This window comes from Platichthys flesus, chromosome 2 (assembly GCF_949316205.1).
Source record: "Platichthys flesus chromosome 2, fPlaFle2.1, whole genome shotgun sequence".
Classification (NCBI taxonomy): domain Eukaryota; kingdom Metazoa; phylum Chordata; class Actinopteri; order Pleuronectiformes; family Pleuronectidae; genus Platichthys; species Platichthys flesus.
In genome coordinates this window covers 17,232,505-17,250,680 of record NC_084946.1, presented here as the reverse complement: position 1 = coordinate 17,250,680, position 18,176 = coordinate 17,232,505, and the positions used below count along the sequence as shown (strand labels likewise).

The 18,176-nt window shown below is 41.8% G+C and overlaps 1 protein-coding gene across 2 annotated transcripts in view; it reads left to right on the top strand.

Moving 5' to 3' along the window:
- Positions 1-1,412: 1,412 nt before the first annotated feature.
- LOC133967305 (SLIT-ROBO Rho GTPase-activating protein 3-like) overlaps positions 1,413-18,176 on the top strand; it is a 29,950-nt gene continuing 13,186 nt past the window's right edge. Inside the window, exons 1-5 of one of the 2 annotated variants that reach the window (XM_062402679.1) lie at positions 1,413-1,863; positions 9,311-9,506; positions 13,004-13,166; positions 14,481-14,543; positions 17,713-17,904. In XM_062402679.1, coding sequence (XP_062258663.1) covers positions 1,797-1,863; positions 9,311-9,506; positions 13,004-13,166; positions 14,481-14,543; positions 17,713-17,904 — 681 coding nt within the window. In that variant the 5' untranslated portion in view covers positions 1,413-1,796. The remainder of the gene's footprint in view (positions 1,864-9,310; positions 9,507-13,003; positions 13,167-14,480; positions 14,544-17,712; positions 17,905-18,176) is intronic. The other variant, XM_062402689.1, reaches the window with a different exon arrangement.

Sequence of the window (18,176 nt, the reverse complement as noted above, 5' to 3'; positions counted from 1 at the left end):
AATGCAATCTGTTCCCAGATTGACTCATGTCCCTGTCGCATACATCAGAACATTTCTCTGAGACAAAAATAATAGATGTTGTTGCACTCGAGATGTCACAGAAAGTTTTTGGACATTACCTGTCAGGAAACTGCTGAGGTGAAGTGCACTCTGGAGGGAAATACACAGCAAAGTGACACATTGAGCCATTCTGTCTGTCTATGGAGAAATTGCAACAGCAACAGCAACAGTATGAACAGTTGTAACAATAGTCATTTTGTAGCACCTCAGTTTTGTACCAATTAGAAGCAAAGTTTGAAGTTCGTCTCATTCACCCACCAGAAATTCCTAATTTCTCTAGCCCTCTTACTTCAAAGACAAATGTGTTGCGTGTGTCCTGATACTTTCAACAACAACGGTTCTGGCTTCACAATACCGTCAAAAATACTGCGAGGACCCATGGCTGACACTGGGGTTGGTCGTACCACATTGAAAGCTCCTCAGCGATGCTATGTCCAAACAATTAAAAAGAAATCTCTGGTTTTCCCCCCCATGGTTAATTGTGCACAGGTTGTCCAAACAGCAGCACGATCTCTCATGTCGCTTTGGATGGACCTATCTACAGTTTATGATGTCATTAGTTGACAGGAACATATTTTAAAGATAATCTACATTACAAACTGAGCAGCAGTGTATCGTGTCGAAATAGGTGAGTAATAACAAGGCAGGAAGAGGCTGTAATGGCAAATACAGAATGAAGTAAAGAGTAGGCTTCTTTCGGGAGAATGAACACAGGCACTGATTTTGACCTTAACTTCAAACATGACTCATATTGTGCAAACCCGAGTACATTACTCTAACCCTATTGCGGCTGTGCCCCTGTAATATTGGTAATTAAGAATCTTAAAATGAAGGCAATAGTGGTTTTATCATATCATATCAAAGCTATAGAGTACTGTGGATGGAGATTTAGTAAATACTTGGGGTGACAGCTTCTCACCAATGATCGCCAACATATGCTATGTCACCAAACGGATTTAGTCATCACTAAATCTGTGATTAACACAAACACACACACACACACACACACATCTGATTGATGGCAGACAGATTGTTGGATTAATTAAATAATCTCGAGAACCACCCGCCCAGCCATCCCCGCGTTCTGCAGCCTGCCCCAGTCTCGTGTTACCACCACAGCACACTCATGTCCACACAGATCCGTGATTGGAAAGGGCTGGTTGATCATCGCACTCACGTGAACCTCAAATCATCCATGAGAAGAAAAGTGGTGGAGGAAGGAGGGGGCTGGGGGGGGGGGGGGGGAGGAGTCTCACATTGACTTTCACATCCATTCAGCCTTTTTTTTTCTCTCCTGCAGCAGCAGCAGCATTGAACTTGCAGGGGCTAGAGAGAGAGAGACAGAGAGAGAAAAAAAGGGGGGAGCAGACTGTAACGCAGAAGCGGCCGTGGCTCACACCAGGCTTTGTGAAATGAGCATCAGACGTGAGCCCTTTTCGGATTCACAGGGGAAGAGTGCTGCTGCCTCTGCTGCTGAAGGAGAAGAAGAAGAGGAGGAGGAGGAGTGGTCAGGGATCATTAGAATGCACTTCTGAGAAAGATCGACTGCGCCCTGAACGCAGCGCAGCGCGGACACCACGCAGCAGAGCCTGGGAAGTGCGCACAAATCGGCCAAGTTGTGTCGATGATCCGCGTCTGATCCGAGGACTGCGGACCGGGCCGAGGCAACACTGCACCGGGGCCAACTGAGGCAACGATCCCCTCCCCGAGGATTGCACGACCCACTATCCCGCAACATGTCATCTCAGGCGAAAGTCAAGAAGGACAAAGAGATTATTGGCGAATATGAGACCCAAGTGAAAGGTGGGTTACGCGCCCGGAGGCCCGATCGTATTGTTATCCAGCGTGTCAAGGCAGTGTTGCGTAACTTTACCACAACCTCTCTATGGTTGTGCTGCGGGGCGGGACTCGGTGTGTAGTTGTGGATGACATGCCTTTTATATTTCGATCACGTCCCCTCTGGCCCCTGAATTCAACTCGCTCTGATGTTATTGTTTGAATGCAGTAGATGAAGATGTAACTTGGCTGAACCGGTTTCCCTCCACTCGAGATGATGACATCCACGAGTGGTAACATGCCTAGCCCTGTACGTGTGGCCGTGTAGACCAGTGGCGCTTCATCATGTGTTTCACTAGAGCTGTATGTGCACCCACCAGGGGAATGTACCATATTACCTTGGACACCCCCCCCCCCCCCCCCAACAGACTGTAGGTCATGCACCTCATGCATCTCCTGCAGGATAATTGGAGGCAGCAGCTACCGATCCTTGAAAGACAAAATGTTTAAATTTGATATTGTGATCATTTGTGTTAGTCGTGCAGACAGCGTGTGTGTGTGTGCTTTTCTGACCCTCCTGCACGGAGTGTGTCATCAGGAGGATGAGGGGAATGCTTTGAGAAGGTCACGCAGCAAACAGTTCAGAGAGTGTGTGAATAATGTATACTGTACGTATGAATTATGAACCATGAAAGGATTCTACTGTCTGCCGCTCAATATGTGGCTGGATGAAGCAGCCAGGGAGAGGAGAGGCAGGGACACACCGGCGCTGTAGCCGAACAGACAGGGGCAGGATGTGTATATGGGTGGGTTGTCTCCTAAGCCTTTTAGAGACACTTCAGGCAGCAGCAGCTCTGACTCCCCTGTGCATCACCTCGTCACAGCTGGAGGTCCTCTCTGTAAATCCACCAGGCTTCATACAGATAGAGTTTAGGCCTTCTTTCTACAGGTTGGGCCGATACAATTACACAATTCATGCATTTGTCTATTGAAAAGGAAATCAATCAGGAATTACAGCAATTGGATTGTTTAAGTCCTTGCTGCAACAGTGTCAATTCGCTGCTTTGTGATGATGGAATTTAAATAATTGGGTTTTGAACTACATATGCGATTTGAGGATGGCAGTTTGGAAGTTGTTCACAATTTTCTGACATTTTTATTTTTGCTAATCAGTTTGGACCATGATCGAGTAGGGTTGAATTATCAGTGATACAAAAAAGCTGTAGCTGTAAAAGCAGGATGACTCAAGGTTAGAACTTAAAGAATCAACACAAGGTTGGGTCTGAGTTTTCTATTGAAGATGGAATGAATTAAATTTTGGCACAATAAGTTAAATCTGTAATTGGTAACGTCATTGACTCGCTCAGACTCGACACGTTTATGGACACCAGACAATGGACTGAAGAAGTCACCGGCATCTAAACAGCATTTTCTGAATACATTAACGCGAATAAGGTCATACTCGGAGTAATCAATAATGGAATTAAGCCACGAGTATTCTGACCGAGTTACATTATGTAAACAAATAAACGTCTCACCTGCATAACGACATCCTGTATCGGAGTTTTCCCATTATTTTGCGACATTGACATGCAGCAGTTAGCAACTACTTGACGACTCATGCCAGGGGTTCGAGTGTAATCATGTATTAGGAGGTAACATTGTCATAAGTTATAATGAGACCATCTTAGCATGTTAACAGGAAGATGAATTAGATGATTTATTAGCAACTCATACAAACATCATAATCTAAATAATGTATTTTTCAAAATAAGTTCAGAATATTGTTGTCCATGTAAACATAGTCAGTGGTGAAACACTACATCTCCAACGCTCTCATCTCAACCTGGTGTTATTTTACTTGTTGGCTCTTAAACATCACACAGTTTAGTTTTGGGCCTGGTATAGTGTGTTGGCTGTAATGGGTCCAGCAGAAAACAGAATTAGATAAACCTAGTTACTGTATATAGTCACAGGATCCAATAATAGTGTCTGTAGTTCAGTTGTCCATGAAAAAAGAGTTAACTCTGTACGGGACAAACATGTGGCCATGGCATATGCTACAAATGCTACAAGTGAAATGCAAACCGCTTAGAATCAAATGGGCAAGAACAATATTTCTTGTTTTATCTCTGTTGTTCCACAAGATGCATTTTTTTTAATGCTTATTTGTTAAATGAGAAGATAACTCCACTAACTCTCATTTTTGGCCACTATAACTAAATTTAGCGGCCAGCTAGCTTAGCTTGGCTTCAAGACTGGAAACTGCAGGAAACAGCGAGTACATTTCAGGACCATGTGCAGTTGCTTCCTGGAGTGAGGAGATGTTTTTTTAACCAGGACTTATTTGTATGTTTTCTAAAACCTCATGTAGCAGGTTTATCATTGGGGTTTAGAGCTGGTGCAAGTAAGCTACTTTAATATTTCAAACTAGTCCAGATCAAACCATGGAATAACAGAATATATCTGATTGTAAAGCCCCTTATTATTTTATATGATTGCTCCACACTTTAGTAAAAGCTAATTACTGTTTTCACATACTGTTTCCTGTCAAACCACCACAGTGATGTCAGTGAAGGAAACTTAAGTATTTAAAGTCTTTAGGGTATCCGTGCAAAAATGTTTTGAATCTTCCTCTCACAGACTTAATTTAGGCGTCACTGTTATTGTACAAACTTGGAGCGGAAATCACCAAATTCTGTCAGCATGTTTCTGGAATGAAGGGTATGATTAGCATTTTGCAGACAGAGGTGTGGTTTACTCGCTTGCCCGCTCCACTCTTTGTCTCTCTGTTTATTTGTTTGACTTTCTCTCTCTCTCTCTCTTTCTTCCCCTCCCTTTTTCCCTCACCCTCTCTGTCTGGTCTCCACACCAGCTCTGTGGCCACGAGAGAGCCATCACAGCTCCGTCTCTCATCTCAGTTTCAGGAAAAGCTCTTAAGCTGACATCTTAAGCTCATTTGCTAACTGGGCTCAGATCAGTTCGGAGCTGCGGGGGCTTTTCTCTGACACTGACACTGGCGTTCAATAATGCTGCCGAGTTGCTGACTGCACCGAAGTTCAAACACAAACCTAATGCGCTTTGCAGTGTTTTCGGTCACTTGAAAACTGATTGTGAGGTGTGTAGTTTGAGTTTCACAGATTTACATGTCTCGGCCTTTATTTGCCTTTATTTTCACGTGGCAATTCGAATTCATTGATGAGTGAACAATTAGTCATGAGCAGATGATGCCACTTTGTATCGAACCTTTAACTCATCATTTAGTCATAATGTCTGTTTGATTGTAACCAAAACAAAATCCTGGATAGACTTGTTTTTCACGGTATTTTAGCTTAAATGAATTATTACATCCAAAGTGTCTATCTGACCATTCTGAGGTATCTCTAAACTTCCTGCTCATCCCAGAAACAGAAGTAAATGCGGGCATGTTGCTCTATCAGGATGTATTACGAAACATTTATTGCTCGATTCATGTTGCCAAATTATATTATGTAATATACACAGGACATTAAAAAGAAAACGTCCTGTTTTGTACGTTCTGTAGAACGTACAAAAATGACAAAAATATAAAAGTGAAACATTTAGTAACGTAATATTTAGTTTGACCTTGTACTGGCTTACTGACAATGTAGCTGTAACTAAGTATCAGTAGTCTCACTACAGACTCTCCTACTGCCACCTTACTCATCACAAAAATGCGTTGCATGAAGAGCATGTAGACACACCCCTTTGTATGTATTCATCATAATGAAAGAATGCAGAGACTGATACTGCTCTGAAATGTCCTGGTATCGTGAACATTGAAACCATATCTTTGTTGGCCGTGTCCTGGCAACATGTAGCCTATGAGACATAATGTGTTGCTGGCCTGACAGATTCATACTCACAGTTCAGCATCAAAGAAAAGAAAAAACGTTTGGAATCCTGCCCACTAAATCCTGGATCTTCCTGTCCTGTGGCAGCACAAATAGCGATGACTTGCCTTGCTGCAAATCTTTCTACAGAGATGTGAACTCAAGCAAATAGACTGTAGAGACATACCATGTTAATTAATGCATTCAGGAGACAAGTGTTCACAGAACACAGCCTCAATTTGTGCCAAATTATGTCAACGTGTCAGTCTGGGTTAGGCCACATGTGACCAGCCACGCATGAATAACTGCAGACACAGCCCCAGAGACCGCTGCTGGCCACTGCGAGCGCGGTGCTAGGCGAGTTTGAACAGGATGTCGTGGTGACAATGACTCCTCACTACGTGATATTTGGTGCTCTCTGCTGCAGTGATCAGCAAACCCTGCAAGGCAACCCAATATGTTAACCCCCCGCCACACACACACACACACACACGTACACACGCACACACACACACACATTTCATTGTTGTCCTTGTCAGTCGTGCTGCGTTTGAACTTGGTGGGTGGACTGGTTTGTCTTTTATATATCTGCAGGGGGAAACGCGTGATCAATGGGGTTAGACAGGTACTTCCTCTTTGTCAGGCATAAACCATGACAAAAGGATTTGGGTGTAGATGTTTAGTTCAGTTGAGGGACAATTAATTGATATGTAGGTTGATTTGTTTTAGTCTTATATTTAAACATTGAATAACCATTAAATGTTTCAATCTCGAACTTAACATTTAACATCTTAAGCATACACATCTCCATCGTACTATTGTGCAATAATAGTCCGTTGCTCAATCACAACACGGACGATGGCAGCTACAGACGTTCTTGTTAAGAGAAAAATAAAGATGACAAATGGGTGAAGCCCCCAGGTGTGATTTCCACAAGACTTTGGGTGTGGAACATTTTTATTAATTTGGGCTGCACGCTGTTCCGAGGCAGGGGACCTGGTGTGACATGTGACTCGCTGTAGTCACTGAAAGGAAACCTTTAGACTTATGTGATCGATACAAATATAGACAATAGACCTTTTGGTGTATATTATACATTTGAACTCCTTTACAGCTCCCTTGTAATTATGCATTACCCTGCAAAGGCTTGAATCATTCATTGAATGTAGTGCAGTATTGCACACTCGCTAGTAACAGTTCAAGTTCTAAAAATAACATGCTCACAGGAGAGTGAATGCAAATATCACGAGCCTATTTGATGTCTCACTGATAAAATGATGCAGTTAAATCAATTTAGATCTGCTTATTATATTGTCTGCTCGTTCTATTATACTGTCACCCTGGGATTAGAAATGATTAAAGTCACATAGGAAGACAAATTTCATTGCTCTGGTCTATTTTAGCACGGACGGACTTCGGAGTGGCATTTCTTCCAATCTTGAACTTGATTGCAGCCTCGCTCATCAGCACAGGCTGTTCACTGAGTATTACCAAGCCAAGAAAGTTGCCGTTGTCCTTGGCCATTATGCTTAACAGACTGACTGCTGTCAGAACAGGGAACTGGCCTACTCCCATTGAGATGCCTCCAGAGGCATGTTACCAGGCAACTGGGCAACTATGGGGACCATGAGGGGTACGTCTCAGAAAAGCAAGGGACTATGTGTTTACTCTCTCTCCTTCTCCTTCTCGCTCTTTCATTCACATTTTGCTCGCTCACAGACGACGGGGGAGGCGTTTCTGGAATCCTTTATTCTAGATACAGAAACAGCATTTAGAAGTGGACAAAAGGGCCTTTTCTTCAACCGGGCCATCTTTTCCATTGATAAATGTCTACTGGGCTCCTTTCAGTGCACAGCAATCATATGCATGGTTGAAACAGTCTGTCATAATGGAGTCCTCAGCCATCTCAATGTTTCCCAAATGCTTCTTATTGTCTTGTAGAGAGAGGGAAGCTTTGTTTAACCCCCGGTTTGAGTATATAAAATCCACATTGCATAAATTTATATGCAGAATGCAATGGAATTTATTGATATCGTGAAACTTAATTCAACCATATCACTCACTCAGCCTTTGGTTCTGATTTATACTTGATCTGCAGCCACACATTCAGCAGCCACTTAGCCACTGGATTCATGACCGCCTTGCAATAAACAGTATATGGAGGAAATAAAATGTGATCTGTATTTCTTTTTAGTGTTAATGTAAAGCCATAAAAGGGATGTTATTACTTCCCTGGACGTGTTTATCACCTAGAACCCCAAGGGTTTTCAATAACAGCCAACTAAGGTAATAATGCAGGCTGTCCAGGAGGGAGTCTGTCATTATTTATATGTGGTCATTGTGAAGAAGGAAAAAGGCGCTAAAGTGGCTCTCAGTGGAGTACCCCCGCTGAGGTCGAACAATCTAGAAATATAAGAGAGAAAAGCACGTGGTCTGATAACCTAAGTAATTTATTTGTCATAAAAAAATAGTTCAAGGAAGTGAGAACATCGCCCCTTTAAAGGTAGGGTTGGTAATCCAGGGAATGCTAGCAAGAGCAAGCTACGCTAAGAAAATATGCAATACATGAGAGCTTATCGCAGCGGTGTATGTTTCCCCAACTTGGAAAACTCCTGTCATGCACAATGAGAACACTGTCAGGGTTCCCATATAGGCAGGCATGTCGGCTGATAACAGACAGGTCAGCCTATCACCATCAGTCATTTCTTTTGGTCCGACTGAAATAATTGGTAATATTTATTATGACCTGAATCACAGTCCTGCAAGGGCCACAGGCAGCAGCTTTTAGTTTTATATGAAGAGCATTTCAACAAGTAAGATAAAAAGAGTCAGAAACAAGCTAGCAACCACACCTTTACATTTGTGTCCACTCCTAAACTCAATGGGTTCTTTGCAGGCCCAGTTTAGTGGTAATGGAATATTTAAAAAATTTTATTTGCTTATTATGACAAATTATATTATAACGATTATGTATTTTTATTATATTAATTATTTTGTGTTAATGCTCTATTTCCGTATTTTACTAAAGGTCTCTACAAGTCATTTATTTTCTAAATGTTGAGCAAACCTTACATTTTCCTCAGTCTCAGACTCTCAGTAAGTTTCCGAACCTCATAATCACAAAACCATAGCGATCTTTTAATCGAAAGAATGCCGGCAATTTGTTTTCCTTTTTTTATTATTTCAAGACAAACTTCTCTGAAGCCTCGCTCAGCACAATGCATTTTGAGAAGCTGACCTATTTTTTATTTTCCGTGCTGTCTGCTGCAATCATCAGACATGCATCTCATATACACGTGTGCCACCCCAGCATTTAGACACCCCCCATTCCCCCTCCCTCCCAAACACACACGGCAGACAAATTCACTTTGACATACAGTTTTATCCAACTATGATGACTTTGTTCTTTTATTACTGCTTGTGTTGGCTTGACCGTGTCCTCACATATTTGTATGTTCCACATTATTTGCTTTGCTTGATGTCATGGCTGAAGGAGTGTGGGTTAAAAGCTGACCCGCTGCACTGTTTGGCACCCAGAAGTGAGGCCCAGCGTGTAAGCCCATTCCCCCAGAGAGGCTCTGTTTTTATTCTGAAGGTGGTCTCCCTTCTTTGATATGCAGAGATCCGTAACCAGCTGGTGGAGCAGTTCCGCTGTCTGGAGCAGCAGTCCGAGTCCCGGCTGCAGCTGCTGCAGGACCTGCAGGAGTTCTTCCGTCGAAAAGCAGAGCTCCAGCTCGAGTACTCCAGGGGCCTGGACAAGCTAGCCGAGCGCTTCTCCGCCAAGATCCGCACCTCCAGAGAGCACCAGCACTTCAAGTGAGTCTTGTCACCGGGTGCCTGCAATCAAATGTGTTGGACAGATAAACAACTGTCAAGTATTTCAAACTTCACGCTGATCACTTCTTCAACACTGAGATGGGGGAAAAAAAAGGCAAGGAGGAAGAGAAAGGAGGGATAAGCAGCCAAAAGGGGAAGAGGGATAAAGGCAGAAGAAATGACCTGAAATGAAGCCAGGGCTAAGGAAGCTTGTGGCCTCAGGCTGCTGTGTGTCTCCCATCTAGGTCAGACTCTTTACCCCCCCCCCCCGTCTTTTCTCTGTGGCTGTCATTTCCATTCTCAAACAACTTAACACGAGACTGCTGCCCAACAACTCATATTATTTCAACGGACGCTGAAAATAAATCCGAGTTGTTTAGAGTTGGAAAAGCGGAACAACGCAGGCTTCTCATATTGACGTTGATTATTTGAACTGTTGGTGTAAGGGGAGATGTGTGGTTCTGAAACAAACACACCCTGCAGCATATTGAGGAATTGCTTCTTACTTGCTCTGAGCTGCCTGGAGCGCACTGTGACTTTTGGATCATGTAATGATTGTAAATGCCGCACATGTGGATGTGGAATGAATCAGAATCTGAAATCATAAATAATAGAAATGAGACAGAATATGTCCAGTTAACATCCTAGATGGAGTAGGATCCATGTTGGTATCAAACTGTACCTGTTCATAGACATTAGCACTCTACAATTGTCTGTTTTTTTCACAAGGATCATGGCATTGGTATTATACTATAAGATGGATTTCCATGACTCTTTGTGTGGGGAGGGAAGAATTCATTAATTATGGGATCCAGATCAGGGAACTGATCGAGGATGTTTTGTAACATCGGACATTTCTATACATTTTCGTTAATTTATTAGGGAATAATTCCTGGATCTTGAGGGGGGAAAAAGCAGACATGGTTATGGGACTGATATTAAGTGTGTGCCATATCGAAAAACTGCATATCTCACAATGTTGAAGAAAGTCAAAACACAATTCCTGGATCCACCCTCTTTGAAACTGTTAGTGGGATCTCACAATGAAAAAAAAAAGCGTAGACCTTAAATGAAGATTGATTGTCAAATTAAATTGTATTTGAATAACTTACTCTTGAGATACTCTCCATAATATTATTGGATAAGCAGCGTTGGAAATTAAACTTATCATACAAAGTACGACACTACAGACAATACTGATATGTATTCAGTTGGCCACTCTTTCATATGACCTGACTGCCTCAGTCATGCGTAACAGACCCATTGGTTTCTTCAGTGGTCTTCCCGTCTTTCTTTCAGTCTCTCCGGCCAATTGGACATAAATGGTAATCATGGCGGAGAGCTCCCGTCACGGGGACACTGATAAGTGGAGCATTCCCTCAAAGGGAGACCCCTGTAAGAGACTCACATTGCATGACTTCTCCCCTCACCCCAGTGTCCCAGATTCTCCCCCCCACCTTAAATGGCCGTCAGTTCAACTGTCTGTCGGTGACTGGATTCGTACTCACTGACTCCAATGGACCAACTAAATCTGTATCATTAATAATCCCATGCAGCGTTCTCACCTTGAGTTTCTTTCTCTCTCAGACACATTTAATTTGCGTTTTCTTTAACAGCTAGAACCTCCGTGCCGTTCTTTCTTATCTGTGATCCTTTCACATTTTCATTTCTGGTGTCAGATTTAATAAAAGTGTTGGCAGGAGATTGTCAGGGAACATTTTCTTTTCAACACGTCCAATAGATAGAATGGCTGCAGCAGAAATGTGATTATAGACAATGTGGTCCTTTGAACATTTTGAAAAGCCAATTTGAATCCAACTTATTGTACTATAGTTAATAGATGCAGTCATTCATGTTCATCTCAGTTTTTATATTTGCAGATTTGCGTCAATATAATTTTTTTTATTTACAGAATGAACAAGGTTTGACTTTTGTTTTGTTTATCCATATCAAATTGTTATATTGTTATTATTATAAATATGATTATTATTATTATTATTCAGATGTCTACAATAAAGATTTGAAAAAGCACTAGAAAAGACATGCATTAAGTTAACTTATATACTTTTGGTTATAGTTGTGTTTAACTTGTATTTATTTAAAACAATGTTAATGGTCACATTTGTTCAAATATCAAACCTCAATTACAGTTTGTATAATATAAGGGTTTAATAATAGCATCTTAATCTTAATACATATTTCGGAATCAGAAATGTTTGACTTCTTTATATTAGTATCTGCCTTGGCCCCCAAAATCCTATTGGTCTGATTCTAATCATCAGTTCAGAGTGTTGCAGCAAGGCAGTGACCTTGTCATTGAATGGGTTTTGTTCTTTTTACAGGCTGTCAGGTAGGAAACCTTGTTCTGTCACCTTCTGTGAACTGTTCTACAACAACTCCTCTGTATCCTGAACACGTCTGAATCCTTTTTTATTCAAAAGCTGGCGTCAGCCTAACATTTACAGGTTCCTGGCATCCAGCGTCCTGGATCAAACACCTGCTCTGCTGGAAATGAGGGCCTATAGGAAATGCTTGTCCGTGTTTTTCCTTTTCTTTCAAAGTGTTAAAAGATGACACAAGAAACAGATAGAAATGTGGATGCCCACAAATTAAAATTATTATTTTAATGAAAAAATTATAATAGTAAATAATACGTAGGTGTAAATCCGCAGATATGTTTATCTAGATGTCTTTTGAAAGTCCACTTCAAATGCAAATGTTAAAATCATTCACCGTAGCTTCACTCGTCTGCGTTCGGCAGTGATTAAAGGAGAAATAGTCAGACTTTGATCACAGCACGACACAGCAGCTTTTAAGCCGACTGTGTATAAAAATAATATGATACAGCATTTTTTTATTTTTCTGTCACAATTGTTGGAAAAACAACTGATTATCTTTCAAAGACCAAACAAGATGAAAGGAAGAAGACAAACAAACTCTTTGGTGTGAGAATAATTGAACTCACATGCTCCCCTGAGCAAGGAAGCAAGTGCAGCCAGCATGCTTTCTGTGCGTGTCATTGTGTGTGTGTGTGTACGTGCGTCTGTGTGTTTGTGTGTGTGTGTGTGCGTGTACAGCTGCCTCATTTTTTCTCCTGCTTCCTTGCCACATGTGCACTGACCTCTTGACCTCTAACATGAAATAAAGCCCCAGATCTGGTACCGTTCATAGAATTTATCGTGCTTCATGATCAAGTTCTGACATTTTACCAACCAATGCTCAAGTACCAAGGCTGCCATGTTTAGGACTTAAGAGGCTCTTTACCTTTTTATTAGGAGACAGTAATTACATTTTTCCGGTTCCGGTTGGAGAATAATCTCATATCTGGTGCCTCTTTGTAGAACTTGTATAGTATGGTCTAAATATCGCAGATAAATGCAGCTTTAATGAAATTGCTTATCGGATTGATCAGTTTTTATATATTTGACCCTGATACAAAAGTTTAAAGCAGCAACGATAATCTGTTGCTAACAATATCTTTCCTTTGCTGTTTTCAGAAAGGACCAGAATCTGCTGTCCACCGTGAATTGCTGGTATTTGGTCTTGGACCAGACCAGGCGGGAGAGCAGAGACCACGCCATGCTCAGCGACATCTACAACAACAACGTCATTGTCCGCCTGGCACACGTGGGCGAGGATGTCATCAGACTTTTCAAAAAGGTCAGAATCTGAATTAATTGGACGAGGGGCACGTAACCCTGAGCGTCACTACTGCGCACAGTCACAGAAATCCTCTGCTCAAAAATCTCCTGGCTGATTCCCTCGATGTGCTGCGTGGTTCTCATACAGCATATTTATTCTGAGAGTTAATCTGAGACAATGTTTGACACTGACACTGTGAGATTTGTGTTTTTTTACCTGCGACACTTCAGCCTCACTGTTCTGAGACGATCATGTCTCACTTCAACCTTCCTCATCATGTGCTATGTCATTCTCAATATCAAGCTCAGTTTGCTCCCTATTTAGATCACCAACCTTTATCTGATAGTCTTTACACCTCATTACTGTGTCACCCAACCTCTTCCCCGTCCTTTAATAAGCTCGTTTGGCTCAAATTTTCAACAAGCCTGTGTCTCGGTTGTACTCTCCTATTTCGTAAGGCATATGGTTAATGCATTGTACATATTAGAGTAGCACAGTGCCCGTGATTCAGGAGATGCGATGAAGAATCTGCCCTAGGGATCTGAGATCAGTATCATTTGACTGCAGCAGGAGTCGGTAATTTATGCCCTCTAGGGGCTCTGCACTGTCACGATGGGATCCTCCATGAGAACAGGATGGCTTGGAGCCAGAGCGGAGAGCAGGACTAATAACCGCCTGCAGAAAAAAACGTCTCCCTCTGCAAGGAGTTTGCTCAAATCGTGACAACGTTCTCCAAAACAATAATCCTGTTACGCTGCAGCATCCTGCGTCAGCTGCAGAGCAGTCTCGTTGTTATTCATCTAAACATGTGGGAAAAGGAATGAATCAGTCAAACTGTTTGTTAAGTCAAAGTTTAAATGTTCAGAGAGTGCTCAAGCTTAATTCTTGTCACATGTGGAAACACACAGTTGCTGTTTTGACAAGAGGTCTCTAAGAGGTGGCAGAACACAGGGTTGATTGGCCCGTGCGTCGCTGCACATCCCCTCAACAGCATTTCCTGGGTCAGTCTCCACTGGACCCGGATCTTGCCCTTGGGCTACAGGCCCTGTCACGGGACAAGTTCAATTCATCACAGGCTCTTAGTCCATGTAACTGAGCTCAGGCTCCCAGTCAGTGGAAAATGTTCTGCAGTTACTGTACGGTTCTATTTCTGTCTGCTCGTGCACTTTGGTCATTGTGTTAGATCTTTTCTGGTGCAGTATAATAATGGCAGCATTTCAATTCCTGCTGACATCCCTTCCATGCAAAATATATTTGTCTTAGGTGTTTGAACACCTGCCTTTATCCTTCAGTGTCCCTTTTGAAACTGTCACCTGTTTTCTCCTTTTACAGAGTAAAGACATCGGGGTGCAAATGCACGAGGAGTTGGTGAAAGTCACCAACGAGCTCTACACGGTGAGTTGAACAGGTCTCCTCCAGCTCCTCTTTACCAGGCTGTCTGTTTCCTTTCCCCCGGTCATTTGTTTTAGGCCGTCTTTCCTAGACCCATCTTTTTAAATTATATCCAAACATTCACTTGGCGTCGAGGGTGAACTGATAAGAATGTTTATGCTCAGAGGTCAAATATTAACGACACTGTAACCTCAATACACTTATTTTTGTGCCTCTAATCGTGAAACTGTTATTCCAGCTCAGAGCTGAACCTGTGACCTGTGAAGCAGCTGGCCTGACACTGCACTCGGCAGATATGCCTTATCAGCAGCACAGCCTCTAACAGGTCACTCATTTCTTCTCCTGAGGTCGTGAAAGGAGGAAATTTGCATTCTTCCCCCTGCTGTGAATTTCTTCATCAGCTTAAGGAGAGAGCTCTCTTGCCTCCTGGCTGTGCTTTAAGCAGGACCCAGCAGTCTGTGGTTCAGCGGTGCACCGAGCTCACAGCAAACAGGATGTGTTATCCGACACATCTGTGCATTGTTATATACTGCACCCGCGTACAGAACATTCAATCTGCACTGACGTTAAACATGCACAAGTGGCCTGTGTGGTAGAACAGACAGCCGTGCAGGGCTGATGCTTCTTCTTAATGTGGCTGAAGAGACTGAACTGCTGCAGTGATAACATCTGGTCTGTGTGCGACACAGCAGCACAAACACAACAGAGAGCTTCCTTCAGGCTGTTCAGTGATATTATGATCTCTAGCTATGTTTCGTCAATTAATCTGTGCAAAGAATGAGTTGATATGCCTTAAATCCGACGGGTTTCTTTAATCCGACACAGCAGGTTTGCAGGTGCATCGAATGGGCGTTACCGCAGTTTAACAGAGCTTATTAAATTTGATGTTATGTCTCAAAGATCTTAAAGATATTTTGTGGCACGCCTGGGTGAGATATTTCATACACCGTGCTGAGACCTGAGTTCCCTGCAGCGGCTGCAGGTTTGGTTCTGGCCCTCTGCTGCACATCTCTCCACCTTTCACGTTTAGATTCGGTCCCGTCAATAAGGGCCAAAAGTAAACTATCTTTTTAAGCTGGACACACTTACATACTCTGATGGCCTTGCGGTACTTTTATAATCACCGCAAGGAGGTTATGATTTAATCTCGGGTTTCCTATTTGCAAGATAACACAAAACAACCGGTGGTATAGGTCAGGGAAGAACCTATTTTAACATTGCAAGATAGGGTGTTTCACCATTTTCCTAGGGAATAGTTCATGGATAATTATGATTGTTTGCAATTTTGGAGCAGAACCAAATACGAATCTGTGTCAAGTGAATTTAAATGTGGTTTCATAAGGGGGCTGTTGGGCCTTGGCCCAGGTATGCCCTCTACTGAGTGCATTTCTAGTTTGTAAAATCTACCGGCCTGCCACGTGAAAAGAAAAGTAACACTAATGTCTTTACCTCATGTTATTTTCTACATACTCAGTGTGCACTCCCTTCGTCCACCTTTAGCTTCTTGCTGCCCATCTAATCATTTACCTCATGCTATTGACGGTTATTAAAGACACATTTATCATTGTGCTGTGAAATTGACTGTGAACCCAAACTATGATCTTTTTAAAATGGAATATTTAAAGTAGTGAAAATGCAGTGAAGTCACACCTGGAGCGGCTCATTGCTGAAATGATGTGTGAATTTTGTAAACATAAGATTTAAATCCTGGTTTGTGTCTGTGAATGTAAAAAAGATTTTAAAAGAGATAAGGCAGCGACTCCTAAAACATAATATGATGGTGAATAAGTGGTTTAGCTGCAGTACAATGCCCGTGGAAGTTGGCCGCTCACACTCTTTAAAATCATGTTTGAGATGAGTGGATGTGCAGCGAATCCACAAATAGATTTGAAGTAGAAATACTTAAACCACATGAGGAATATTGTAACATTATACAGCACTTTACTGCTCTCCTGAAATTGATTTTTCCTCTCTCTGCTTCATCCATTATTAAAAGCCTGTCTGCGTCTCCCTTACACACACAGTATAAGGAATAGCTGTAGTCTGGACAAATTTGGGTTTAATACGTGCATATAGCTTGAATTTGACTTGTATAATTTGTTTGACAATAATGAAATGCTAAATTAGGTACCGACCCGTCCAGAGAAGGTTGCTCATTGTCTCTGTGTAGCCATATTCCTCCTCCTGATCCATCTCACTGTCCTCTGCACGTCCATTTCAGTCCCTGTTGCCAGGAAACCAGAACAATGTTGAGGATGTTAATAGAACAAATATTAAGGTTTTACATGAGCTGAATTCCTTTAATCTCAACGTGATTGTGTGGTTTTAAAATCAACTATTAACCAGCAAATGATGTGTTTTATTACCCATGATTTAAACAAGCAGGATTATGTCATATTATGCAAATTATATTTCACAAACATTGTATCTTTCAATACACAACGTTTGGCTCTAAAATGACAGAAAGAGAGATTCAGATATTCATTCATTGCACAATGTGATACTGAACAGGTCCTCAAAATAAAGACGTATATGATTATCAAAGACATGCACACCTTCTATAACTAATTCAAGCTAATGCCCGTAGGCTTGTGTATTATAGTGGCTGTGTGTAAAACAAACTGTTTTACTTCAGAAGACAATAGATGGTCAGTTAACTTTGTGTAAATCAATTCACTAACACTGGGACACTTAGTGGACACAGGTGTTTAGCCATGAAATAGTTTCAGTTCTAATCCATACAATGTCCTATTTTGTAGTTGTTTATGTTTTATGTCTGTAAAATACTATAAGTGAACTGAATTATGACAAAACAAGCAGGATTTTTTAATGTAATAATACCCATATGAGTTTTTTTACCTTAATATTACCATACAGCTGAAAGCAACAGATTGGAATGTAGTGTTTTTCCACATAGAAGCTGTAAAATGAAAAACATTGGCACTGCAAAGCAGTTTCAAAAACATTGAGGATTGATATCAGCCCTTCATCAGGTGGGCCACATGATGAAGTGCAGGACTGTACTGTGTGTGTAGAGCGTGGAATAACTCAACTTAACTGGTTATTCAGATGAGATATTTATCACTTTATCCCCTTCAGAGTCACCTTCCTCTCTGCTCGTTTGACTATGATGCCCTTGATGCTGAGCGGAGTGTGATGTATGTTCTCGCAGGTGATGAAGACGTACCACATGTACCACACCGAGAGTCTCAGTGCTGAGAGCAAGCTGAAGGAGGCAGAAAAACAGGAGGAGAAACACAGCGGCAAGTCCAACGACATAAGCTCCAGCCTCCTGCGTTACGGTCACGATGAGCGTCCGCAGCGCCGGAGCTCTGTGAAGAAGATGGAGAAAATGAAGGAGAAGGTCTGTTCTGATTGACATTCTGTCACATGACAAAGGCCTTTTATCCACATTGAAGTACAAATAATCAGAAAATACGTTTGTTTTAGAACTTCTTGTATTCCAGCCCTTGCTATATTCACAAATGGATAATGTAGTTAAGCTACAATAAACCCATTTCTACATTGTGGAGTGTCATATATAGAGATTGATTATATGAGATTAAATCTTTTTTATTGTTGTAATGCATTCTTTGATTACATTAGGAATCCATTTTGACATCCTGCCCTGATGGG